We start from the raw sequence: 27,358 nt of genomic DNA on the forward strand, positions 1-27,358 counted from the left end.
AATCGTGTTAAACTGAATATGTATTACATGAGCATAACTAAACATTGTGTTTGTGCATGCCTGTGTGTGTGCATGGGCATGTTTATACCTGGTCCCCTATGTCTCACCCACTCAACCACCACCCCTATCCTGCCCCTTCTTTTCGGTGCCAAGGTGCTTCAATCAGTAGAAACTTTCCTTGCAGACCTAGAGGCTGTAATTGGAGTCATGCGTAGCGGATGAGGGAATTCCAAACATTATTGGACTTTTCCGGCACTTGGCAGCAGGTCATGTGGCTTTGGGCCGGGTGGGTCCAGCTTGGACAGCAATACAGAACACTGTTGCCTCAGGGGAAGGGGAGGTGTCCACAAAAGTACAAACCCCCAATTTTTTATAATTATATTACAGTTTGGTCTGTTGACTCCGAGGGATACAGCAAGAAAGATTATAGTGTTTTTGTAAGGTTTTTATAAAAAGCTTCTGACCATTAGGTTTAGTTGTGATCCATTTCAAGCAGTTGTCTGACTCATTTCCTTTTACATTATGCATAATGTGTAAAACAAGCACTCTAAATGTTCACAAGCAGTATAGAAATTTTGTAAATAGACTTTCCATTAGTGGACTTTTTTCTGCGCAGAATCGACACTGAATGCTTTTCTTCTGAGTCATGTTAACGTTAAAGGGGGTTCTGTCTTTCTTACAGGGATCACCAGACTTTAAATAACCCCAGAGTCTTGAGTTTGTGTCTCTTCTCAGCATGAGCACCCCAAAAGGCCATAGCCTATAGAAGTTGTTTATGTGCTCACAGAAAGCTTGTGTAGAAGTGTCAGTTCTGCAGGGAATCAGAGAGGAGGGGGAAAACGGGGACGTGGGAGAGGAGTTGAGGAGATAAGGTAAAGGAAGGAGAGTGAATTAAGGAGATAAATGCCGGCTGCATTAACTTTTTGCTGGAAATGATGCTCTTCCAGATAAAATGTGCAGACTGTTTTTCCAGCAAGTGTGTGTGACTCCCTAAATTGAGAAAAAGACAGAGTAAGAGCATTAAACTATAAATGGTCTTTTTGCTTGTTCAGCCTCACATAAAGTATTTAATGACTACTAAAACGTGCTGACAGTGACTTAAATCCTCCTCCTTTTCCTTTCCTACTTTGTCTGTGAATTTATGTTTATGTATGTGTGTGCATGCTTGCTACCAATGGTACCCTTTAAGGTGCAAGAGGAAGGGATTTCCCTGATTTATGCAATATATACTTTGTCTATCTGTTTTGTATTATTTCCTGGTAAATAACAATGACATTCAATGGGCAGCAGCACCAAGAAGGAGCTCTGTAGTTACATGTTTATCTGAGTCACCCTCTGGCCAACCCTTCTGCTCTTTTGTTTGCTCAATAAAACGCTCAAATCATGGAAGAGGAAGATATCACAGTTAATCTCTCTAACGAGCCGTGGCCCCCTCCGTTTCTCTTTCCCCTCTTTGCTTTGGGGCGCAGTGGGTGTTTTGAAGTCACGATGAAATGCTGATCCCAGGTTTATTTGGGATTTCTCTAAATATGCTGAATCACCCTCAGGTTAACTGTGACTGACCAACAACCACATTAGACACTCGTGTCTCGACCAGAAACACAGATTTGTTTCTCTGCTAGCCACACAACATTTTTTATTTTTTACAGGAGTTACACTTGCGGTTATGTTGCACTCAAAATGCAATATAATACCCCTGCACTATATATATTGTATGGTAGGCTGGGTACTGGGTATTTTAGTGTTTTTTTTTCTTTTTTCTTTTCTTTTCAGGTGGGTTTTAGGAGGTTTATATTATTTTAATGCAAGATTTGTTGGTAGATGTAAATGCATTTGCCCTGTCTCTTAAATCAAATGTGTCTGTGTCTTGATATATTTTTACAAAAATAAGTAGCACTTAAGAAAATTGTTGACAAATTTTGTCTAGTTTCGGTCTTCCTTTTTGCATTATCCCTACTTCCCTACTTCATCCCGTAGGTCTCCAAATTCACCAGAACTGCACATGTAGCATTATAGAGAGCAGTGTAGGACGAGTGGCTGTGCATGTGTATGGGTATCTGTGCATGTATGTGTCAAAGGTGCAAGTATTTGTACTGTACTGTACTGTAAATTACACAGAAGCTCCTCTGTGTACCTTTTGCAATTCTGATGATACTGTTCACTCACTGACAAGCGGAAGGTGGTACGTTGACCAGTCTCCTCCTCCTCCTCTTTAGTAAGATTATAGTTGCTACTGGGCCACAGTGCTTTTTGCTTATGATGTGTACCGGTACATAAAACAGACATCATTACAAAGAAAAGTCTGTTGCACTGTGCAACTAAAATGAGAATGAGTAATGGAAAGGAAATGCCATTCATTCAGGGTATGTCGCTGATACTGAAGAGCAGGACTTTCAAGTTCTGTGCACAGAAAAACAAATGACACATCAGGTTAGGGTTCACTGTTCGGAGAATTCATCATGGTGTTTTCATGTTTTACCACATATTTCCAATTCACTACTGAGTTTATGAAGCATTGCTTAGAGAAAAGAAAATCAGTGTGGTGGTCTGGTCTTTACTTGCTGTGGTTCACCCAGTCAAGCAAGGAAAAAAAAAAAAGATTAGCAAACATCAACAAAAAGCTCTCTAACGTGACAGGAGGCATGCCTGCATACACTTGTGTGGAAGCTGCTTTTCAATGTGGTTACATATGTCTTTCATTGGGAGTGTTTACCAACAGCATGACTAATACCTGCATTGTGTGCCTCGGTCTCCTGGTCTGGGGTTACCATCAGTCAGAGAGTCCTGTAAAAGAAAACAGTAGCTTGTCAGTTCACCTGCTGTCCCAAAAGTGATGTCGCTTTTTGTAAAGCTCTGTGATTACGCCTTCAGCAAAACACTCGAAAAGGAGCAATGTTACCTTAACATCCCTCACAAACCGTAAACAAGTCCAAATAACCATTTTTAAGTCGTTTCATGTGCATGAAGTTTATGTTTGATCCATTTCATCATTTTGCTCCCCTTATTCATATTACTCATATTACTGCATGATCCATATTCTATTACTTTTTAAAGATGAGCTGATGGTCTTTATGTTCCTTTAGACCCAGTCCACACCCATCAGAGGTACCACAGCGATTACAGTTCATCCAGCGAAAGCCCCTCAGTGACCTCCTCTGATCCAGACTACAGGCAAGGTAAGAGACGCTTCTGAGGAATTCCCTATAATCAGTCATCCTCTTCACGGAGCCATATATGATATAGTATGGCATGTGATGTGTGCAGCACCTGTGCCACCTGTTGCTAACAGTTTGCATACACATAACTCATCCTGGCTATGAGCAGCAGAAGTAGAACTTAAAAACCAAAGTAGGCTAGATTTTCCAAATAGCTCAACTCTCCCAGTCCAGTCATAACATGACTAAATGAATCCGCTACACTGGGGCTACATGGTTCTCAGTCCTGTTTCTGAGGATATGGAGCCCTGCTGGTTTTCACTTTAGCCATCTAATCATGGACTGATTTACACCTGGAATGGTGAGGGAATCATTTAACAAGAAAACCAGCAGTAGTCTGGGCCGCCAAGCATGGGATTGAAAGCAACTGGCATATAAATTATTCTTTGTCTCCATTGACTGCGGTCTGTCCTGTTCAAAGCGAGATTCCCTGCTGCCTTATTGCCAAACCTCACAGGATACTCTCAGAAAACCTGGTGCTGCTAATGGAATTGGATCATTATTTAGCTATGTAAGATTACACAACGTAGCATACTGTATCTTCACTGCAAAATGAAATGGTCTACAGTGGCAAACACAACTATGGCTGCAGATTTAATCTTTCAAAATTTAGCTACAGAAATACCCCAAACCTCTGTTGTGTGAGTTGTGAATATGGTATCACTGCTTGCTTTGAGATTTAGAGATGGTGCACCTGGAATCGTTGTCTTTGGGGAAGGTGAAGGTGAAGCAAGGGAGCTGCAAATTGCAACTACATCGCTATATGCCACTTAACTCTACACACTGGGCCTTTCAAGATTAATTTACTCAAACTTGTCTGTGCTGTGGGAGACGGACAGAGCTAGTTAAAGTCAAAAAGAAATTTTACTCAAGATGACCCATACTCCATTTAACACTGGATCCACAGGTTGCAAATGTTCCGTGAAAGTTTGACTTTGAGCTTGACAGCTGTGAAGAGTTTGGACACGCTGGTGGAAACAGTGCCAGTTTTATTTGGAAATGGCTAAAATATATTAAACACGTTCCAAAAAAGAAAGGTGTTTGAATTACTTTCAAATGAAACATACAATAAGTCAGAACTTCTAAGACACAGGCGGGGCTCTTAATGTACTAAGTGGGGACAGTTTATGACTCAGTATATTTTAGCACTGTCAGACACATGATGATGTTGCAACACATTGGTGGTCTTTTGTAAGCAAAAAGAGATCCCATATATGGTGCTGGTTTAACCTGATTTAAGTATTCTATAACTACTCCACCTCCTTCAACACATGTCCATGCAGGTACATTTGCGCCACAGGAGGGGTTGTGATTGATTTGTGTACATGCGAAAACAAAATGTACTCCTTTTTGTGTGCGTGTGTGCTAATACTCCCACGTCTCTTCCAGCTAAGAAACCAGGCGATGTGAGGAGGTATGGCTCCCAGCTGGCACTTTCTTCTGAACACGATGCCCTTTCGCTGACGAGTCACAACACACACAGGCTCAGGTAACACACACGCACACGTGTATGCAGGTGGCAGTTTAACAAACAAGGTACCAGTGTTGTGTTTTCTCCCATAAGCAGCAAACCTGCAGCTGCTCTCATCCTCAAGCAATCTACATCTTAATTCTACCTCTCCAGTTGCTCCGGGAGAACTCTAAGCCAGTTTTATTCTACAAATTGTTTAATCACTGAATGTTACTGCATGGATTTCTCCACTGGCCCCACTGCATACAAATGTGTATGCCTTGAATCAAAAGTGTTTGTATGCATTAGCTCCTTTATTCCCCTGAGGATTTGGTACCTGCACTACAAATCCTCCACAGAACACACAGATAAGCTACAGATGAAGCTGTCCTGTTTGGTCCTCTGTGCCACACACAGCTGGTGTGGCACAGCAGGCTCGGCCTCATGCTTCGCTAGTGAGGTCATCCAATGTGACATCCACATTCAGCAGTCTCTATCTCTCTAATCTATGGCATTACAGAGACCTGCCTGCTGTTGCTATGCCTGCTAACAATCTGTACCACTGCACAGAGCACTTGTTCGCCCCTGATGCTAAAAGTAAACACATCAGCTACTATTTGATGTCTTTTGTGTAAACACAGTGTGTCTGACAGATTTCCTTTCACGTTTCCTCTTTAAAGTATTTACGTTTATATGGAAAGCAAAAAAGAAAGTTAATAAAAGAACAATCTCACGAGGTGTCACATTAAACAACCGTTTTAATTTCCATTCCATTTTTGACAGTATCAGACACTTTTGCCACCAACCATCCTCTTCTCTTCTCCCCGTAGGCAGTATGAGGGGGCAGCTGATGAAGGTCTGGTTGGAGCAGAGCTGCTCCTCCAAAAGCAGGAGGAGGAGGTGCAGCGGCTCCAGGCCCACCTGGCCAGCAGGCTGTCCAGGGCCAACCTCTACCCCTCAGATGATCCCCTGGCCCCATCTCGCACTTCCATGCTCGACCTTCGAGACCCCCTTTACACCTCTTCTGTACCACTTCGCAAACCCAAGGTCCTTTAAATGATAATCTGTGATCATTCCAGTCATTTTGTGTATAATATTTATTTAAAAACATTAATTTTGTACCCATACAAAACAGCCACATATGACACAGCCAACTTCTGAAAGTGGTTAAAAGACATCATTTCAACACACCCACGGCAATGGAAACTCCCTCCCTAAAGGATTTATTGTTTTAAAATGCAATATTCGATGATGGATGTACAATTTTATCTCCCATGAGATCATTGGCAACTACTTTGTTGATGCTGTGCTCACTAGATGTTCTGTAAATAGAAATTGCTGACTAGAAAACATAATTCATGTCAGCCTCCCCATGGTAATTACAATTGTGGGGTGTGGAATTTTTTTGGGTACGACCAGATTTATTCCACCTACTATCACAAATTGAAAATGTGTTAAAACAAGTGGAAAACATGGCAACAACTTTGCTGATGTTGGCAGTAAACCTCAAATGCTGCAATTATATTCCTCTTAGGTTAATTATACTTTCAAAGGCGAGACATATTTTCTGTGTGTGTGTTTGTGTTTAAAGTATATTTTAAATTGAGGTGGGGGGTTTCCAGTCGTTAAAACAAAAAACCTTCGAGCTAAAGCAAAGGAATCTTGCTCCTCCACTTCTGGTGAGACAGCAGAAAACCAACAAGGAAGTGTGTGTGTGCAACACTCAGAAAGCATCACATGATCTGTTGTCATTGAAATCTCATGATCAGAGTAGCTAGAGCAACAGGTGTGAATCTGCAGTGCAGAAAGAAAGTGTGTTAGTTCAGTGCTGACAACAAGTGATTACATTTTAAACACAATCAGTTCTCGTAATGGCAGAAAAATATAAAAGGAAGGCCAAGGTTGAAAATGATACTTTAACACTTTGGTAAAATAAAGCTTTTCTCTTTGACTGTTAATCTTATGGCAGAACTTCCATGGGCCTGAGTTTGTGAAGATGGCCAGTGAGCCCTGTGTGGCCTTATCTGTTCCCTCTTCAATAATGGTAAGGATGTAAATTTATGGTATCCCTGGCGTTGTCACAGATAGTGCTTTATTTGCTATTTTTATTCAATGACTCCTTCTTTTTTTCTCCTCCCTGCCCATAAGAAACGTGGTAAGGTGGAGGAAGTGCAGAGGAAGGTTGGTGTGGTGCTGCTAAATGGCCAAAAGCTGGAGCTGAGCTGTGACATCAAGGCGGTGTGTAAAGACGTTCTTGATATGGTGGTCGCCCACATTGGGCTCGTGGAGCACCATCTCTTTGGCCTAGCATACCTCAGAGGTACTGTATGTTGCTCCTGTGCATGTCTGTGGTTTCTCAGGTATATCTAGGGGGTTAGTGTTCTGAATTGAGCAGATGTGAGTGTTCACACGTGTGTTATATAACTTATCTTATCATAGTTCTTAGAAGGTTGTAAGGTCAGCGTGGATCAGTGACTGAAATAACAAGGGATGACTACTTTCTCACATGAGAACAAAATGAAAAACATTTCAGAAATCCAGAGTTTTAAATGGCACAGAATCTATTCTAGAGAAAAAGTCCCCTTTTATTAAATGCAAAGTACAAGTGTGACATAACAAGCATATTAGATGAGGTTTGATTTGTTTTTAGTCCAGAGGTTAATGGTATTTTCATGTAAATTCATTTTCTACACCCGATGTCTCATTAAAGATGCAAAACCTACGTTGCTGCAGGCAGACAGACATTACTGATTACTTCCACCATCTCCCTCTCTGTTCCATCTCACCTTCCCCTCAACCCTCTGCCCATACAAATCATAAATACAGATAATGAATTTTTCTTCGTTGACCCTGATGCCAAACTGTCCAAAGTGGCCCCGGAGGGGTGGAAGGAGGATCCTAAGAGGAAGAAATCTGATGTGCCTTTTAATCTTTTCCTGCGTATCAAATTCTTCCTTGATGACGTGAACCTCATACAGTAAGTGAATCTTATTGTAAGGGAGAATCTGTATTGGCATGTCACCTTTTTAAGAAAAAATAAATATGTCTGTATTTTTATGTGTATAACAGGCATGCTATGACCAAACATCAGTACTACCTACAGCTGAGGAAGGATATCTTGGAGGAGAGGATGCGCTGTGACACGGAAAATGCCATGCTGCTGGCTTCACTGGCACTGCAGGCGGAATTCAGTGACTACCAACCTGAGGTACCAAATCTCTTTAATACAAATACTGTGTGTGTCAGCTAACTACATATCTGCTACATATCTTAGTCTTATTGTTTTATAAAATAGAAAGTGTTGCTGAATATACACGTTTGAATTAGAATGTAAGGTAAAGACTTCTCTTGTAAAACTTAATCTAATATTGATCTCATTAAATTAAACTTCATGAAATGACAAATTGTGTCTGTGCCTCAGCTCCACGGGAAGACCTATTTCAGGCTGGAGCACTACCTGCCGGTGTCTGTCCTGGATAAGGTGAACCAGACGGCCATCAAGGAGGAGCTACCGAAACTTCACATCAACTACTTTGGAGCATCTGACACTGAGGCTGAGTTTGAATTCCTCAAGGTAAGCAAGACCGGAGTGTATAAGAAGCATGGTTTCAGACAGGTGGACCAAAATGTTGTCAATTATTGCTAAACTCAATAATAAGTAATTTGCAGCTAAGGTGTTTATTTTGTGACAGACACAATAAACATTTGGCACTTGTTCCAGGAAAGCAAGTACCATGGAGTTTATTTTGGCAAAAGAAGTAATACATTTGAGTTTATGTTTGACAGCAAACCAAAGATTGCCGTGTCAACTACAAACAAAAGAGTCCTGCCACTGCATTGTAACATTTCTGACTGTGCACAGTCTACTTAAGCGGCTCTATTTTCTTCACAGCAACGAACCAGATTGAAAAATGTGGGGAATCATATTGTATGTAATCAGATAAAGATCAGTGCACTCATTGGATCGCTGACCCGATGAAAGACCTCTTCTCTGCATGAAAAGTTCCAGTACTCAATTTTAATCAGTGTCAAAACATATTCACGTCCCTTCCCTCTATCATACTATTGCATATTTTTGAGAATTGAACACTGTCTTGATTGTCTTAAAGGCGAGCCAGAGGCTGACAGAGTATGGTGTCCATTTCCATCGGGTGCTTCCTGAGAAGAGGTCCCAGACGGGCATCATGCTGGGTGTCTACTCCAAGGGGGTGCTCATCTTTGAGGTCCTTAATGGAAATCGTACGCCAGTGCTAAGGTTCCCCTGGAGGGAGACAAAAAAGATTTCCTTTACAGTATGTACTTTTGTCTTTATTATCAGAAATTAAACTATGACACACTATAGTGAATTCTTTTTGTTTTAGTGAAGTCAGTCCTCACTTTCACTTAAATGTTTAATTTGTCATCCTGAAGAAAAAGAAGATATGCCTTCAGAACACATCCGATGGGATTAAGCACCTGTTTCAGACAGACAGCAACAAGACCTGTCAGTACCTGCTACAGCTCTGCTCTGATCAGCACAAGTTCCACCTGCAGATGAAGGCCCGCCAAAACAACCAGGAGCTTCAAGACCTAGGTATGAAAGGAGGTGGAGGGGGCTTGCACAATATGGCGTCAGGCTCAGACAGACGTGAATATTTGGCCAGCGGGAAGTTAGATATATTTTCACTGAGAGGAAGGATAACAAAAGTGACCTATCACAGCGTCCGGAGAGAGGCAATCCTCCTAACTTCACTGTTTCCAGCAGCTGCATGTGTCAGCCATCCCACATATCTTTTCCAGATAATAGCTGATACCCACTCATTTCCCTCCATTTCACTCTCTTACTAACTAAAAAAAAAACATTTTGATAAATTAACACATTGTAACAAAAATGCATATAGTCCATGCTATTCTTTCAGTCATCATGTCCATTGGCATTATCCTGTCAGTGTACAAGTTTCATTCCTGCACAACTATTCCAATTACGTAATATGCCAGTCAAACTTGTGTGGGCGTTGATTTATCTTTTTCATGGTGCCCTGCTTGGTTTGATTTGTTTCACTTGGCTGAACAACAGAACAACTTTGTATACGTCGTGCTCTATACTCCCACCAGATTGTTTATATAAAGTCACAACTAAAGTTATACTGCCAAGAAGACTGACCAGACCATTAGTTATGATGATTAAGATGGATATCTGCAGGAAAACGTGGTGCAGAAGACAGTGGCAGCTTTTTCTGTCTAGACAATAATTACTTCAGACTGCTGAGGGATGTTAATGACACAGATCAAGACTTAAGCTTTAAATTCCCTGCCCTATTATTTTATAAATCTCATCTCATACATTTTGTTATATTATTAAACAAAAGTGTCGTTATTAAGTATCCAGTCCTTTTCTGTTGTGTGTCCTTTCCGGTATTCAGAGAACTGCCCCTTGAGCAGTTTGCAGTATTCCCTTGACCCTCGTAGTGGAGACGCAGTGGGGAGGACGGTGAGCTCAGGCAGCCTGGCCCCCAGCTTATCAACGCGCTCCAATCCAGACCACCTGAAGAGGATCTCCTACTCAGAGGTGGCCCTCAACAAGGCACCGTCTGGCCCCATATTTGTCCAAGATGAGCTTCACTTTCCAGGTTTCAATCCAGTGGCCTCCACAGTCTTTTCCAATCCGCGGATAATGAGCCGCTCCCACCACAACCTCAGACAGATGCCAGAGTCTCCAGAGCACCGAGTGGCAGAGTCACATCGTGGCCAGGCGAACAGCGGACTGAGTCAGGCACAACCCAACCAAGTGGCCTCCCCCTTTCAGCAACACCAGCGGGCCAGCTCAGACACAGACTCCCTCTCACACCAACAGGATAAGTGAGTTGAAGTGAAATGTTGAGCAAAAGCTATATTTTTTCTATATCCACCATTCACGAAACTATGCACGAACTAGAATGTTTTATGCATTTGTACGCCTTTAATTAGTCCTTTTTACGGTCTTATTTCAAGCTCAGATTAGAACATACGATGTTTATTAGTTGAGTCTCCAAGCTCACTTCAGGACAGACTAAGGTTACTAAGTGAGGGCTTGTTACTGGGACTATAGCCCAACACTACTGAGACACCAGAGATCTACCTCCAGCCTCTAATTAACCCTCCGGGGGTCCTCGTGTGTGGGTGCACATGCGCCCTTATGTCTGTGTTTGTGTTTGTGTGAGATTGTGCAAACCAGCGTGTGTGTGTATGTTCCTGTTTTATTTTATAACAAACCTGTTTTTGTGCCAGTTGCTCCCTCTCGTGTCAGCTTTACAGATGACGTGGGATTTTAGATCAAATTGGAATCAGTATGCATAAAAAAAAAAAATGTGCATGAACGTTAGTAGTGAAAGTAAGTTTAGTTTAGTCAAGCGCACCTTTTTTTACACTCCTCCTCCTTTCTGTTCAGTAAGGGAAATTGCCTCCTCAGGCTAAATCTTCTCCGCTTCTCCTCCTCAGATCATTTGGCACAGTGACCCACAACAGTCCACCCTGGAGTCTCAGCACATCCAAAAAAGAATCTGACTCTTCTTCCATAGAGGATGCTGGCCAAGCATATGTAGTAGGTAAGGATGCTGACCTGTGAGGCTCTCACAATTTGAAAAATATATCATCAGCTGTCAAGATAGTAATTGTCTGCAGCTTCAGCTCTCTTACAATTCAGAAGCCAAATGCCAGTTACCAATATAGACCTAGGCAAATTCACCTGCATGTATAAAGACTTTTTAAACCGGCTCATAACTAACTGTGGTGTTATAAGATAAAACAGCGTTCTTATCAAAGAAAGCCAGTAATTATGATGACCTTGTGTATATAAAACAAGGTGTGTTCTGAAGGCGAGCAGTGAGATCTAAAATGAGAAAATTGCAGTACAGTTGAAGTAAAATCCTTTTAGTGTATTAAAAAAATGTAACTGATACTCATATTGTATGTGTCAATTCCTGGCCTGAATGCTTGTTATCTATATTACAAACCTATTCGATCTAATTTACCTCAAAGACTAGATACGATTGTTTTCTCTTTTTTTCCCCATTGTTTGGTTGTTCAAAGGCTTGGAAAGCTCAATTGATTTGAAAGCACTTCTTTCTAGTCATTGAATTGGAGCAGAGAGCAGTTTGACATAAAACCAGTTTGTTTTGTTGGCCTGTATTGAGGAAAATAATAAAATGATAATATGATGTTTTATTTTAGACATTTATAAGCTGATAATCTTCTTTGCTGCTTTGTCCAAGTTTATTTTTTACTTTTTAATTACTTGTTAGTATTCTGATCATCCAGGGGGCATATGTTCATTATTAACTGATGGCAATACATGTTTTGATTTTCGATTATTATTGCTTATAAATTAACAGAGAGGCAGACAGGTTTTCATTGTTCTGTATAATGTAGAAAACTAAAGCATTGCCTGATATCTTGTTCTATGTTCCCAGGTGTCAGTATGCACAGTAACTCTGGACCACCATCAACCCCAGCCTCTGTTAATGGTATGCATAAACATTTCTGTCATTCATTTCCCCAGATACACTGACGCTGGATTTCAGTGCTTTGTATACAGAATAATGTCAAAATGCAATGAAATATCTCCACCATCACTCATTTTGTAACATTCGTAATCCTCCACTTCAATCTGTTGAACCATATGCTGACCGTGGCACGGCCAAGTACGGATCTACAAACCAAAAAATAAGTCTAAATCAGAATTATATAATGCAGAATTGAGTCTGTGTCCTAGTGCTGCCTGCATGTGGAACTGACCCCTGGTCCCACCATTTAATAGCTTCATGCTTGGCACTGAACTTTTGACCTTCCTTTTCATCCTAGCTTAACCCGTCTTTTCAGGCCCATTAGCCAACGGTGCTAAAGTAGGGGCCCCTCAGCAGGACCGTATGCCTGCCTGTGCTGATTAATAGTTACAATGTAGACATACTAATGCTCTCAGAGTGGCATGCTGTATAATGCCCTGTGAAATTAATTTATCAAAATTACACTATGACATGCATCTGTCAGAAATGACAGAGCTTAGCCACATATTTATGGTACATTCCACCAAATTAAAAAAATGTCACGTGTCCTTGTGCTGCACAGATTCACTCAAGAAAAAGCTCATCTCCTTACCATCTCCAGAGAGAGAAATCACAACTGTAAACCTGAAGAAAGATGTGAAATATGGCCTGGGTAAGGGTGTATATCCATTTTCCTTAAAAAAAAATAAATAAAAAAAAAGGCTCAATTTAACACAGCCTTTGCTGCCACTGCTCAGCTGTCAGAGATGACAAGTATTATAAATTGCATTCAATGCGTTTGTGTTCCCCTGATGTTTTGTGTTTGAATGTGTTTATATACTGTATGTATGTGTTTACATCTATTTGTGCTCGTGTGTGTTCTCTAGGGTTCCAGGTTGTAGGAGGGGAGAACTCTGGGCGTATGGACCTCGGCACCATTATTAGCTCCATCACTCCTGGGGGTCCTGCTGATGTCAATGGCTGCCTCAAACCTGGTAGGCCAGTGTTTTGCTTCACTCTTCCCCCTGTATGGGTGGATTATCTCAGTTTCTGTTGTCTACTGTGATCATAGTTTGCAGTTCTCTGTCTTGCCACACCTGGTTGTCTTTCATGTGTGTAACAGCTGTAATGTTGATGCAGGTGACCGGCTGATCTCCGTGAATGATGTGAACCTGCAGGGGCTCTCTCACGCCACCACAATAGATATCCTCCAAAATGCTCCTGATGATGTTACTCTGGTGGTGTCACAACCCAAAGAGAGGCTATACAAAGGTAAAAGCAGGGATATGACTGCGGTTGCTAAGTGTAAAAATCATGTTCCCTTTCATCTTGTGTAGAGTGCTTTTAGTTATTTTTAGACTTCACTGTTCTTCCTTGTTTTGACAGAATCTCCATCGGGCTATGTTCCCTACCAAGCCAAGTCTGCGTTGAAGGCACTTAACTCTGGCCAGAGGCGAGGACTAGACTTTGATACCTCGTCAGAGGAGCAGGTGGGAACAGGAAGTCCCAGCCCTCCTCCCCATAGCGCTGGCCCACCGTCATCCTCCTCCTCTCCAGTCCACCAGCACACCAGCCTCAGTTCTCAGGACTCCAGGACAAGCAACGTCGCTAAAATCAACCAACCCCCTGCTAATGGAGTTCAGCAGTATCTAGAAAGAGCTACAGCCGCTGCTAAAGCTGCACCCATTGCCCAGCATCATAGACCAGAACCTAACGTGGGTTTGGATCCTACGCCACCGGCTCTGCCTCCCAAAACTAGAAAAGCTAAAGTGTCAGAAGCACCCAAAGTTTCTGAGAATTCTGACTGGGGGGATTCAGACATGGATGAGGAGACTTATTCCAGTAGTCAAGAGAAACTCAAGGTCAAAAAGGTGCGGCCTTTGTGTTTTATAAATTCGTTGGTGTAAATGGATTCTTTGCTTTTATACGTCATCCCACACAGTAGTCGTCTCCTGAGGAGATCTGTGAATCAAAACTCTCAAAAGGTTTACTTTTAACTCTGGTGGAGCAAATATAAATCAACTTTAGATACATAACAGGATAAGAATGGTTCTTCTACAAACAAGCATTACACATTACCTTTTAGATGCTTGGCACGACTAACTGCCTGTTGTTTATAACCTTTGCCTATCATTGCATTTACAATGTCAATGCAAGGCAGTTTCTTACCTGTACACTGCATGTCCTTCCTTGAATGTAATATCAGCTTATTTTTCTTCTCCGCACTACCTACTTCAGCCTCCTCACTCTCCCTTGATCCCTTTTTTCTTTCTGCATGTCCCAGCTTGTGATAATTCAACTTAATACCCTGTTCTCTGTTTGCAGGACTACATCATGGAAAATTTAAATGGTAATGCCCCAGGGGTCAATAGTCTCCATCCAGGAGAACTATTTGACGTTGAGCTGTCCAAAAAAGACAGCAGCCTGGGCATAAGTGTCACGGTACTGTTCGGCAAGGTTTTCGTCCTCTCTTTGTTTTACCCCCTTTCCCCCCCACCATCTTGTCACTGTTTGTGTTTATATGTTGCTTGCTTTGGTTTGCTTTCTTAACGCTGTATGTAAGCTCTTGTGGGAATATTGTGTAATTCTCTTTTTGCATGCTATCTTTAGTTTCTTTACATTTAGAAGCATAAAAGGTTTAAACAGGACTTGTTAGTGAGCTCTGTAGGGCTTCCTACATGTTTGTCACTGGAGTTCCACTAATATAATATAATACATTTTGCACACCTTATTGATTAGCATGATTCATTTACATAATAACACTCGATAACAATCCACTTGACTGTGTTTTCAGACCAGGAATACTGTCGAATATTTTTGTTTAGAATAATATCTGATTGAGTCTTGTGTTGTATTAGTAATAGAAACATTGAAATAACCATGAAATTCACCTTAACAATAAATCCATTCCCATCATAACCAAAAGTGCACTGACTAGAACATTTACATCGTCTCTGATTATTTAGATTTAACCTCACAGTAATTTTGTCAATAACATCACAGTGGAGGACTTTTTTTCATTTTCAACTAATTCATAATTGTGATATGATAAATGTTTTGTCTAAATCATTTGACCAAAGCATAATATGAATATGAAGGACATTATTGGGACACAACGGGGTGAAAAGGGAGCATTATGGTTCATGGCGTTGCAAAGGTTATTCTAAGGATGAACTGTTGAAGAGAACGTAAAAAATAACTACTCTCGTGTAGCCATGTTTTGAGCAATTAAATCACCCCTGTCTAGCATGTGAACGATAGAAGCTCGTCCACCGACAGAGATGGAGTAGTCAGAGTGAGCGGGAGACAAGGAAAAAAAAGAAATGGCTAAAACATAAATATGCCTGGATTTCTTCCTGTTTAATTGTGTTTCACCTGACATGAAACAATTAAAGATATTTTTGACACAACCAAAAATGTGGCAAGGTCCACAAATGACAAAAACCTATGTTAACAAACAGTATTAACTTCAGGTAAACTTTGGCCTTGATTGTTTTTGTGACTTTGGTTGACTTTTGCCTTATTATAATAGTAAATATACATAACTTCTGAACCTACAATAAAGACAAAACAATTATCATTTAACAATTACACTGGAAATGAAAAAAAACATCTTGCCACTTGCCATCAACCCCGATAGAAAATACATAATGAACTACTTTTTCTCTGGCTGATTAGACTAAGAGGTGTGTTCGTTTCTCAGGGGGGAGTCAACACAACAGTTCGACATGGAGGCATCTACGTCAAAGGCATCATACCAAAAGGAGCTGCTGAGCTCGATGGAAGGATACAGAAAGGTAAGTGAGGTTGCAAATAATGTAAAAACAAAAAGACTTAATTATGAACTGAATTAAATTTATTGGAACAAATATTCATCTTCTTGAGTCTTAACACTCCTGTCCTACGCGCAGGTGATCGCGTGGTAGCCGTCAATGGGAAAAGTCTGGATGGAGCTACTCACCAGCAGGCGGTAGAGGTTCTCAGAGACACTGGGCAGGTGAGGGATGACATTTACCGGAGCACCCCGCTGACAGGCTGTTTAGTTTCTACCCAGCTGGCCACTAACACTAAGTGAATCAATTTGCTCCCTCAGACAGTGCACTTGTTGCTGGAGAAGGGTCATCCACCTGCAGACAGTCTCCATGCTCCCCTCACACCTCAGTGCACTCCCCCGTGTGCTGGTAGCGACCGAGACCAGACCAAGAGCAAAAAGCAGTCACTTGAGGTCAAAGAAAAACCAGAGTACAGCTTTGTTACACGAGGTGAGACATAAACGTGACACACAATTAAGGAATCTGAAATTACATTTATGGGTTTAAGTAACCAAACCTTAAAGGACCGTAATGTGTCCGTTAATCTTCTCAGAGTGGGTTGTGCACCTGTTTTCAGGGGTGTGTATTTTCTGATTTGTTGTAAGCAGGAAACAACATTACACTAAGACACTTTGTTCTCTCTAAACAAAATATCATCTCCTGGTAATCTCATTTGAAAGAAAATGAGCATGTGTGTACAACCCATTAGCGGGACACTGCTGCCTATTTAGAGCTCAGTAGCTGGTTTTTCTATAAGACCATTATATTGCTTTCCTAGAACTAGACTTGTTATTTTTAACTGCCCCTTGATGAGTTGCCACAACATTTGCCAGTATCGGCTTCATCCTTACACAGTTATTCCAGTTTATGGTATAAGCAATATGTATAATTAACTGTGAACAGCAGGTTTATTTTATTGTGTGGCTGGTGTAGAAGCTGTATGTTATTTCAATCTATTTCTGAATCAGACAGCTGAACTTAAGCTGAACTTTAGAATGCATTTTGGTCCAGGACAAGGAATGTGGAATTTCATTTACAGTTGGATCGTTTTAACATGGTATCTCATTTACATTAATTACATCCACCTATAATGCTTCCAATGTACATATGGGCCTTTGAGTCTTGTATTAGATGGGCTTAGAAAATGTATCCTTTATTCTTGTGGAAAACCTCCAGAGAGGATTATCGGTGTTACTTTGTTGATCCCACTGTGAAAAGAAATTCCTTTTTTCTGAGACCAAAAGTTGTATACACAAGACAGAACTGCAATATCAGCAGTGGTGGTTGAAATGTCCCTGTTTCTTTTGAAATGATGGTATATTCATCCTTTTTGGGTGCTGCAGGGATATGGTGAAGTTGTTTGTTTTTTTCAGACTACCAGACTAAGTCTACATAAAAAAAAAAAAAAACAACTTGTTAATGACTTCTTAATAAAGTACAAGAAGGAAAATAATTGGACTTTGTAAATATGTTTTATAGGTCTTCTGGTGTCAAACAAGTGCTAATTTGCCACCTATGAAACGTTTTGTGAACATATGATTGTACTATTTGTAGGTATGTAACTCACGACTCGATACAATTGACGATACTGGATTCACAATATCATTTCCTCACATTTTTTTTTAATAAAATGAGATTAAAGACAGATTATTCCTTTATTTCTCGGACAAAAATTTACAAAATATATTTTCTTGTATATTTTCTTTATCAAATTTAAGAATACATTTTTGAACTGCAACAATTCATATTTTCTTTTCTTTTTTTTTAGAAAAAGTGAAACTGAAAATATAATCCTGCCTCGTGTCTCTTGCTATGTCTGTTATCTTTTTACCTTGTTCATTATCTGATTTAGCGAAACTAATAAGCGGCCACACCTCCGATTTTACACAGGATGGAGTGTACTCAATTTCAAAGTCTTCACCTGCGGCCGCCATGTCTTTATGTCTTTTGCACATTGATACAGCTACTGACAAGAGATGTAGGACATCCAACAGGCAAAGTAGATAGTGCCCTCTGCTGTCTAAAAAGAGAGTAATTTTGCATTTGTCCACCATGGACGTGTATTTAATCTCAAGTCTGTCCCACCAATCGTCCCTCCATCCATTATTTATACCCTCTTATTCGATACAGGGTCAAGGGGACTTGAGCCTGTCCCAGCATATGTTGGCCAGTTGACAGGTTGCCAGTTGCCAGACAGCTCACATTCACTTACTATACCTGCATGTCTTTATCCCCACAGATAATGTGTTTGAGGTGTGCCTGCTGAAGAACACATCAGGGCTGGGCTTCAGTTTTAGTCGAGAGGAGAGCATCCCAGAAGAACCCCACGGCTCCAGCATGGTGCGCGTTAAAAAGCTGTTTCCTGGCCAGCCAGCTGCAGAGAGCGGTCGCATCAACGTGGGCGACGTCATCATGCGGGTCAATCAAACCCCCCTCAAAGGACTCTCGCAACATGTAAGCTGGATTTATCTCCCTGCTCCGGTAACGCTTGAAAATCAAGTTGGAAAAGCATAATTTACTTAATTGTGTGTCTGTGTGTCCTCACGTTCATCCACATAGGAGGTGATATCAGCCTTGCGAGGAACAGGACAGGAAGTGACTTTGCTCCTCTGTAGGCCTGAACATGGGGTTCTTCCTGAAATGGACACTTCAGCTCTGGTGAGTCAGTATATAATATGTGGACAATTTAAGTACCAGTAACTGTTGAAAACTTAATTTTAACTTATATATTCCCAGACGCCCATGCCGTCACCCCGAAAGGAGCCGTTGACTCCGAGTACGCAAAGCAAGAAGAGTCCAGGTACCGTGGAGGAGGCCCTGGAGAGGCTGCTGCTCAAAACCCCTGGCCGACACAACAGCTACAGCGACAGCACTGATGGGGATGAGGAGGTGGAAGAAGCCTTCAGCCCGAGCACCATGGAGCACAACAAGCAAACCTGGGAGCGGAGTGTCTACCACACCCCCAGCAGCAACCTGGGACTGGGACGCTACGACAGCAGTGGTCAGCTGGATGACACCATCCACTCAGCCTTTTACTCCCCCAACCTGTCGATGACAAGATCGGATCTCAGCAAGAGGTACCTGATCAGTGTTAAAATATATCATTTCATTTGCGCTAATTTTGACAAGACAATTTAATCTTTGTCTTTGTTGTTTTTTTTTAACAGGTGTCCTTCATCCCCCGTGACAGCTGATCTGGAGTCATCACCCCTTCCTATGGTGTCCTCCCCCACTGCCCCAAGCCCAGATCCCCTGCCTCCTCCACTGCCTCTGCCCTTAAATCTCACGTTGTCCGGCAATGGACAGGACCTTGAGGAATTTGTCCCGGTAAGGACTGAAGAGGGGGAAGCTCTCAAGATAGAAAGTTAGTGATCTAAAAAATTTCCGACGTCTGGGGTTCCCCTAAAATGTGGATCCAAATTTTTAGAGATTCGGAGTATTCAGACCGAGAGTTATTCCTCTAACTGAGATTCATCTCTGTTGTTAGGAAGTAGAGCTAAAGGTCCCCTTGGTGAAGTCAGAAAAGGGCAGTCTGGGCTTCACCCTCACCAAAGGTAATGATCATGGGTGTTACATCCATGACATCGTCCAGGATCCAGCCAAAGGAGATGGAAGGCTCAGGCCCGGGGACAGAATGATAATGGTACCTAATCCCTTACTCTGGTCACAGCCCACAGTATGTTTTAGCCTATGGTGTTGGTAGGGGTCGCGTTAATCGATAATTATCGTCATTGATGACATTTTTTTTTACAATGACGGAAATATCTGAAGGCTATACGTCCTTTTGATAGATCAACACCGAGGTCCTACTACCTTAACGTAGTAGTAGTAATGAAGAAAAAAAGTAATTCACACTGTTAGTAACCAAATGTAGACCATCTGTAGTAGACCCCCCTGTCTGAGTGTGCTGATTAGCTACTGTCTAATAGTCTTGTCTTTAATGCATGACCTCGTTGTCTTGCTGGCTTTAGCCCCATTGTAGGCTATATGGCTAAATAGCCTAGCATTCGCAAAGTGGCAGCTAAGTGTCCAAAGTTTCTTTTGAAAGCCCAATTATTGTGATTTGGTTGGTGAAAAAAGAGGGATTAATGCGGCGGAGGATGATGGATAAGGAAGTAGCAACGATAACATTCATCAGTGGCAGCAAGGGGGTCAAGTATACTGTATATAAGAGAGATATTAATCATAGTCATTCTCATCTAACTTTGCAGGAAAGCATGTTTCCCAAATTGTCAAACTATTCCTTTAAATCCATAACGTGTGAATCTTTTATTTTCCATCTGCAGGTGAACAACACAGACGTGAGCAATATGGGCCACACAGAGGTGGTTAATCTTGTGCGTGCAGCCCCCCGTGTGGTTGACTTGGTGGTAGGGAGGGTCCTGGAGGCTCCCAAGCCCCCCATAGAAGCCCACCTGCTGCCTGACATTTGTTTTAAGGGCAGCCAAGAACCACTGGGTAAGAAACGGCCCTCATTAACAAGATAAAACATCCCTGGCACATCTGACATTCAGGCGCTTTCTGTCCACTGTTCATAGGTCTTTGGTAGCTTTTCCCAGATGTTGCTTCAAAATAAGTCTGAATTATTTTACTCTTTGCTGTATCACCAGGTTTGGTACTGGATGGTGGCAGTGACAGCGCCTACGGTGTCTTGTTTGTGAAAGACATCCTGCCAGGTTCAATGGCCTTCAAAGAGGGCAGCCTTAGACCATTTGATCTAATCCACTACATCAACGGTGCTCCAACCCGGGACCTGACTCTCAGTGAGAGCACCAGACTTTTGGAGCTCTCCCTCGACGACCTCACCCTCAAGGCCACAAGGTATTCTAACAAAAGCTGACTTGTGTTTTTCATGCTGAGTCGGTGTTGGTTTTTGATTAGGATGGCTTTGCATTAGCTTGAGATACTTTATGTTGCATGATTTAAATTTTTTTTTTCTATGGCTCACAGGGATGGAAAGCCTGTCTATCCTGGGCAGAAAAGTGTCTCATTCCTTAACAACAACATTAGTCCCAAGGTTTCATCCAGCATCAATGGTATGTTTAAAATCTTAAAGGTCTCACCTGTAAAATATTTTCTTTCTTATTGGTTTGCATATTACATTGTTTTCTGTTTAAGGATTTCTTAAAGAAGAAGATCCAAGAGATGCAGAGTGTCTTGCAGCACTTTGTCCTTCAGACGTAAGTTCTACTGTATAATATCATTTCTGTACAGAAATTTCAAGCAAACAGAGACAAATGTTTGTGTGTTAATAGCAAATGTTAACAGTCATTAGCAGCGATTTGCTGTAGCGGTTAATGAGTGTTTTACAAATATGCTTATCACTGATATTGTGATCGCTATCGCTAAAGTTTGACCATTGTGTAGCTTAAGTCTGATAGCATTCATTAATTCCTTAGCTTTGCTTTCTTAATATAGCTCCCTTCGCTACCCAACAGTTTTCCACCAGAGTTTTGAATAATAACTTTAAGGTGATTTAATGGTTGTTTGTTGAATTTGTAGGAGGAGATCATAAAGCTGGATCTGGAGAAGCCGCACTCAGGAGGTCTGGGTTTCTCTGTGATTGGAGGGGAAAGGGGGATCTTTGTGAAGTCCATCACACGAGGAGGAGTAGCAGAGTCCACAGGGAAACTGCAAGTGGGAGACAGGCTGCTGAAAGTGAGTGAGGTTTGACATTTGCTGCTCAGAATTTATGGTAATATGAATAAATGTACTTTTAACTGCTGGTCTCTGCCCACTCTATGAATGTAACACAAATCGAATGACAAATGTATATATTTAAAAAAAAAAGGTTTCATCTGCTGTTACATGTTTATTAAATTCTGTGAATTTTTTATTAAATTAAGTTTGTGTGAAAATACACAGCCCTCTTTTTTTTATTTATTGTGTTTTAATTGTGGCTGTCTTTTGCTTGCAGGTGAATGAAGAACTAATGACAGGTGTATCCCACACCAAAGCTGTCACCACCATCCGTAAAGCTAAAGGCCTGGTACATCTTCTAGTGTCCAGACCACCAGGCCAGAACCCAAACACATACCTGGCCTATCTGCCCATCAACTCCGACAAGTGCAATGGAAACGCAGGTACAAGCAGAGAGTCTGAAAGTTACTTTTTCCTGTTTTAATAATTTGCAAAGATGGAATTCTTCTCTATTTAAAAATGAAATAGTGACTAGTATTAGTTATAGTTTTATAATAACCTCATGTTGCTTTCAGATCTGAGTGAGGACAGTGGAGCAAAGACTAAGCTGTTCACTCTCCTCGATCAGCACAAATCTGGCGGCCTCCCTCCCATACCACCAATAGGTAACAACATACAGGCTATAAATTGTACTGAAAATCTCAGTATAACAATGTTCAATATTGTGTATTTTGACTAACCGAAGGAATTAATCTGTAAATTGATTGTAAATTTGACAGACTATGAAGAAGAACACAAAAGAGAGTTGGAGCACAGCGCAGAGCTTTCAGAGGACACAGACTGTGACGGCTCTTCTTTACCTGAAGACTCCCCTGAGGTACAAATCTAATCCATCACACTTGATAAAACATTGAAACTATATGAGGGGTTCTATCTGAGATTTGTTTTGTTCATGATTCTTTCATAAAAGAGTTCGCGGAAAGTGGAATGGCAAGAGGAGAGCGTTGACGATCCGAGGAATGAAAAGTAAGATTTTAGCTCTTTGGATATAAACCTCTCACAATCAGGGCTGGGAATATATTCACATCTCACGGTTAATGTTTGCAAATCAACAGCTATCTGCAGATGAGTGTTGGACAACCAGAGGAGGATGAAATCACATGGGGAAGCGATGAACTGCCTATTGAAAACATGAACTCCAAATCCAGAGATGGTAAGACTGGTTTTGGATTTACAATTGTGATTTACATTTTAAATTTTCTTTGTACTTTTGCTTTAACTGTTTTGTTCATTCTGTCTTCCCACAGACGGGCCAATCATCACAGAGGACGAGCTAACCTCTTTGCCCCTCGTCAAAGTGGTCCCTGACGGCCAGTACACTGGACCAAAGCTTAACACTGTGGTCCGCATGATGAGGGGGCTTCTGGAGCAGAAAGTCCCGCTGCAGGAGTTTGAAGTAAGAATCTACTTTGAATTTCAATGCCTGAGAATGAATCGTGTTTCATTAGATTTTTATGAACATCTGTTTTCCTCCGTGACAGAATCTTCAGAATCTCCAGCCTCTGGATGACTGTTTAATAGGTCAGACGAAGGAGAACAAGAAGAAGAACCGCTACAAGAATATCGTTCCCTGTAAGAAAAGTCACAAGTGTGTTGGTCCACATTTTGTACGCTGTATCATTACAGGAAACTTTCAATAAACTGGATGTTAAAGGTTCATCATACAAAATTCACTTGTCACTTGCACTGGAGTACCAGCATCTCAGATTAAAACAATGGGATATAAATGAAATAAAACTCACCAAAACGTCTAATGAATCCTTAATTCACTGATGTAGTCGCTCCAATCACCAGCTTTTTAAACAAATCACAGAGAGGCTGCCATAGCAACGCAGGCAAAGGAGGTGTGACGTATACTCTGCACAGGACACCATTATGTCCCTATGTCTTCACATAGCAAATAGTTCTTTGCTGCTATAACATGTTTTAAATCTTACATAGATCTGACATATAACCTTTAACACGTTGGACCTCATTTTAAATATGATTTTTATGTACGCATCTCTTCTAGTTGACACAACTCGAGTCGTGCTGGGCAAAGACGGGGGCTACATCAATGCCAACTTCATCAAGATGTCGGTGAAGGATGAGAACTACATGTACATCGCCTGTCAGGGTCCCTTACCCACCACTCTGGGTGACTTTTGGCAAATGGTCTGGGAGCAGAAGTCTAACGTGATCGCCATGATGACCCAGGAAGTAGAGGGAGGGAAAGTGAAATGTCAACGGTACTGGCCGGACACGCCGAGGACAGCGGAGATGGTAGACGACAGGTTACAGATCACGCTGATCAAAGACCAATACCTTGACAACTTTGTCATCCGACTCATCGAGATCAAAGATGTCCAGGTTAATTTATATATAAAGTTCATGCTTATTTTTCTTCTCATACGCTGTTAATAGACACATTAATGAAAGAGTTTCTCCCTCCTCAGACCAATGAAATACAGCGTGTAACTCACCTGAATTACACGGGATGGCCCGACCACGGAACGCCCTCGCAACCCGAGCAGCTGCTCACATTTATTTCCTACATGAGGCACATTCATCAGTCGGGGCCCATTATCACACACTGCAGTGCAGGCATCGGTCGATCAGGGACCCTCATCTGTATAGACGTGGTTCTGGGTCTCATCAGTAAAGATGCTGATGTAAGTTGATGATCCAATATATTGTTTATAAGGAGGTTTCTAATCTTATTTGTATGTTCATTATGATCACAATCTAATTCACACTTTTTTTGTAGTTTGATATTTCAGATGTCGTAAGAAACATGAGACTTCAGAGACAGGGAATGGTTCAAACAGAGGTGAGTTTTAATGTTAGATTTTTAGCATCAACTCTCAACTGATTTGATTCTGCACCTTGTTGGTTTCACGCTTTCTCACACATTTTCCCTTTTTTTTCTTACAGGACCAGTATATTTTCTGCTATCAAGTGATCCTCTATGTCCTCAGATGCCTTCAAGCAGAGGAAAACATCTCAGGATAGTAGAAACCACACGTCACCACCACCATCATTAGAGGCTGGATGCGGTTTCAACAGAGCAAAACAAAACATGGACAGAGAGTTGACACAGGCAGAAATTGCCAAATTACACTACATGTAAAGCCTTAAAATATTCAGTTCATGAGAGTAAATCCTTTTAAAGAAGTCTATATTTTTATGTTTGCTTTTTGAGTTCTCTCTCTTGGGCTGCTACTCCCCTTTCAATGCATTTATGAGAACTGCTGATTGTATTTCTTATCGTCACCTACAAAGAACACTTGTGTTTTTTTTTTCCTCCAGATTCTTGGATATTCTAAAATAATTATGAAAGTGATCAATTATTTCGTATTTTATGTGGAACAAAATTGTACTTGTGTATTTTGAATCCTATTTTGATGCTGGAACATGCCTTGACAGAATACTATGTCAGTATTTGCTTTGTAAATCTATTATACAGTAATTGCTTACTGCCGGAGGGTAAATGATGAAATTAAAAGTGTACATATTCATCTCCTGAAAATTAAACTGGATACATTTTAAGTGTTATGTAAAGGAAATTTTTTTTTTTTTTAAATAAGAAATATTTTCCTTGCCTTTTTAGCAAACATTATTAGCCTTGTTGTTATCATGCTGTGTAAAAAGGTTGCCACCACATTCCAAACCTAAAACAGCTTTTCAAAGCTTGCTGACTAACAAAACCACTGAAAAGTCTGAGGAAGACGAGCTACAACTTGTGCACCTGTATGAGGGTTGATGACTTGAAAATGACTATATAAATATATACACTATCAGTTACTGCACAGTAATGCAATAACGCAGCTTATAATGTTAATAATCTATGCTGAGGCTGTCGGGGAAGTATTCATTTATAATTTCTGGAGCTATAGTTTGTGACGTTCTGCATTACAGTGGTATTACTTTGTCAATCCAATGATTAAACATTTTAGACTGTAATGCCACAGAAGAAAAACACAAACTCAAAATTGACCATAGGTTTGAATAAATAATTCCCTGACAGTCTATACAAAGACTTGGACTTGATTTTCATCCTATATTTTAATTTTTTGGCCTGGCTATTGCATTGGATTGCATATTTTACAGGTGCTTATGTTACTGTGTCTTTTCCCTGTATGTAGTCATTAAACACAATTGACCTGGATGAATTCACACCCCTGAGCTTTCTGATGGAACAATGTAATCTTATACAAATACTGTAGCGGAAAGCAGGAGGTGTTGCTGCACAGATAGGTTGTCTTGTCTTAGCCAGTTTCACCACCATGTGGTGCCAAAATCCATTATCAAATCACTGTAAAATAATTCTGCAAACATTGCCATGTGTCCAGAAATCTTTCATGATGGTTTTGGACTGTACCGGGTGTTCAGTTGCACATTTAAACACAATAAAGCTCATATTGCTCAATGTGTTGGATAGACATTTTTCTTTGCAGGCCTGGTTTGCTGTTTGAGACGCAGGATTGTAGTGAAATGCAAAATCCTGCAGAATTCCCCATGAAGAGGAAAGTTTCTGCAATTCAACCAAAACAATTTATACTCAGTCATTAGTAGAAAAGAGAATCATAATAATCTCTTTTTGATATGTCCCTGTCAGTTAACATTTTGGTGAGAATTTGCACTTCAATTGTTAAGCAAATAAGCAAAAGCTCACTTTGTCCTATTTCAACTACATTAGTATGACTCAAACTACTAATATTAATAATGCTACTGTTAACATGTAATGTTAGAAGTTGACACAAAATACATCAACACAAATTGTGAGGTTTTGGTAACATCTAACAATTGTAACAGACAGCTTTCAAGTCGAAGGTTTTACGCTGCTGTGTGTTTTTAATATTAAGGATTTTTAAGGATGTCTAAATGACACAGATATGATTCAAAATTTCTTTCTGAACTGAAGACAATATTTTGCCCGAAAGGCAGCTGAAAAACCAATACAATAAGCACCATAATATAGAAAGTAGCAGCCAGTTTTAACTAAAAATAGTTTGTGGTAACCATTGGTAACCGGTTGTCAGGGTGACTACAGACGCAGGCCCCTCACAACAACAACGCCTGGGTCCAACTCAACATTTAACTATGGAGGTAATATTATAAAAAGTCAAACAAGTGTTAAAATGATGAAGTTGAGTTAATTTATATGCAACAAGAACTACAGCAAAAATAAAACGCGTCTCCTTTAACAAAAGAGGAAGTGACTCCGCTGTGGCCGGATGTGACGTTTGGGCCGTTAAATGGCAGCCTACACATTTGCCACGCTTGTCTTGTAAAATCTGCTGTTTTTTCCAACTTGTTTCTTTTCTTTTTTCTCAACGTACTCGCAAAATCCTCTTGAACCATGTCCGGGCGACAGAACAACAAACTGCCGAACAATCTGCCGCAACTGCAGAATCTCATTAAGAGAGACCCGCAGTCGTACGTAGAGGAGGTGAGTGCTGTCAGCCGACATTGCTAAACGTCTTTAAACCAGTAGAGCTGTTGTTGTTTACGACCGAGTATTAGGGCCAGACTAAGAGAAAAACACAGTATTAGTATTTGGAAATTACGAGAATAAAGTCATAATATTAGGTCTACGAGAATAAAGTCATAATATTAGGTCTACGAGAATAAAGTCATAATATTAAGGCACAAGAAAAGAGATCGTAATATACAGAATAAGTCATAAATATTAGTTCTACT

The 27,358-nt window shown here is 40.8% G+C and overlaps 2 protein-coding genes across 5 annotated transcripts in view; both read left to right on the forward strand.

Moving 5' to 3' along the window:
* ptpn13 (protein tyrosine phosphatase non-receptor type 13) overlaps positions 1–26,084 on the forward strand; it is a 45,980-nt gene extending 19,896 nt beyond the window's left edge. Inside the window, exons 8-49 of one of the 4 annotated variants that reach the window (XM_035667831.1) lie at positions 3,084–3,176; positions 4,605–4,704; positions 5,496–5,712; positions 6,635–6,709; positions 6,814–6,985; positions 7,492–7,642; positions 7,735–7,873; positions 8,087–8,239; positions 8,775–8,957; positions 9,076–9,238; positions 10,068–10,503; positions 11,122–11,228; positions 12,093–12,146; positions 12,748–12,837; positions 13,052–13,159; positions 13,305–13,436; positions 13,551–14,035; positions 14,490–14,621; positions 15,868–15,961; positions 16,076–16,161; positions 16,258–16,426; positions 18,216–18,430; positions 18,536–18,634; positions 18,713–19,053; positions 19,144–19,303; positions 19,464–19,619; positions 20,263–20,434; positions 20,587–20,797; positions 20,927–21,012; positions 21,095–21,156; positions 21,479–21,634; positions 21,894–22,059; positions 22,192–22,281; positions 22,396–22,493; positions 22,587–22,642; positions 22,732–22,829; positions 22,924–23,072; positions 23,158–23,248; positions 23,688–24,025; positions 24,112–24,327; positions 24,423–24,485; positions 24,590–26,084. In XM_035667831.1, the coding sequence (XP_035523724.1) occupies positions 3,084–3,176; positions 4,605–4,704; positions 5,496–5,712; positions 6,635–6,709; positions 6,814–6,985; positions 7,492–7,642; positions 7,735–7,873; positions 8,087–8,239; positions 8,775–8,957; positions 9,076–9,238; positions 10,068–10,503; positions 11,122–11,228; positions 12,093–12,146; positions 12,748–12,837; positions 13,052–13,159; positions 13,305–13,436; positions 13,551–14,035; positions 14,490–14,621; positions 15,868–15,961; positions 16,076–16,161; positions 16,258–16,426; positions 18,216–18,430; positions 18,536–18,634; positions 18,713–19,053; positions 19,144–19,303; positions 19,464–19,619; positions 20,263–20,434; positions 20,587–20,797; positions 20,927–21,012; positions 21,095–21,156; positions 21,479–21,634; positions 21,894–22,059; positions 22,192–22,281; positions 22,396–22,493; positions 22,587–22,642; positions 22,732–22,829; positions 22,924–23,072; positions 23,158–23,248; positions 23,688–24,025; positions 24,112–24,327; positions 24,423–24,485; positions 24,590–24,667 (6,440 nt within the window). In that variant the 3' untranslated portion in view covers positions 24,668–26,084. The remainder of the gene's footprint in view (positions 1–3,083; positions 3,177–4,604; positions 4,705–5,495; positions 5,713–6,634; positions 6,710–6,813; positions 6,986–7,491; positions 7,643–7,734; positions 7,874–8,086; positions 8,240–8,774; positions 8,958–9,075; positions 9,239–10,067; positions 10,504–11,121; positions 11,229–12,092; positions 12,147–12,747; positions 12,838–13,051; positions 13,160–13,304; positions 13,437–13,550; positions 14,036–14,489; positions 14,622–15,867; positions 15,962–16,075; positions 16,162–16,257; positions 16,427–18,215; positions 18,431–18,535; positions 18,635–18,712; positions 19,054–19,143; positions 19,304–19,463; positions 19,620–20,262; positions 20,435–20,586; positions 20,798–20,926; positions 21,013–21,094; positions 21,157–21,478; positions 21,635–21,893; positions 22,060–22,191; positions 22,282–22,395; positions 22,494–22,586; positions 22,643–22,731; positions 22,830–22,923; positions 23,073–23,157; positions 23,249–23,687; positions 24,026–24,111; positions 24,328–24,422; positions 24,486–24,589) is intronic. The other 3 variants (XM_035667832.1, XM_035667834.1, XM_035667833.1) reach the window with 3 other exon arrangements.
* Positions 26,085–26,878: 794 nt separating this feature from the next.
* The window catches only part of sdad1 (SDA1 domain containing 1), a 7,371-nt gene continuing 6,891 nt past the window's right edge, over positions 26,879–27,358 (forward strand). Inside the window, exon 1 of the mRNA XM_035668493.1 lies at positions 26,879–27,107. Within this exon, the coding sequence (XP_035524386.1) occupies positions 27,018–27,107 (90 nt within the window). The 5' untranslated portion in view covers positions 26,879–27,017. The remainder of the gene's footprint in view (positions 27,108–27,358) is intronic.

The sequence above is a fragment of the Morone saxatilis genome, unplaced genomic scaffold (genome assembly GCF_004916995.1).
Source record: "Morone saxatilis isolate NCDOM2014 unplaced genomic scaffold, NCSU_SB_2.0 Contig21, whole genome shotgun sequence".
Classification (NCBI taxonomy): Eukaryota; Metazoa; Chordata; class Actinopteri; family Moronidae; genus Morone; species Morone saxatilis.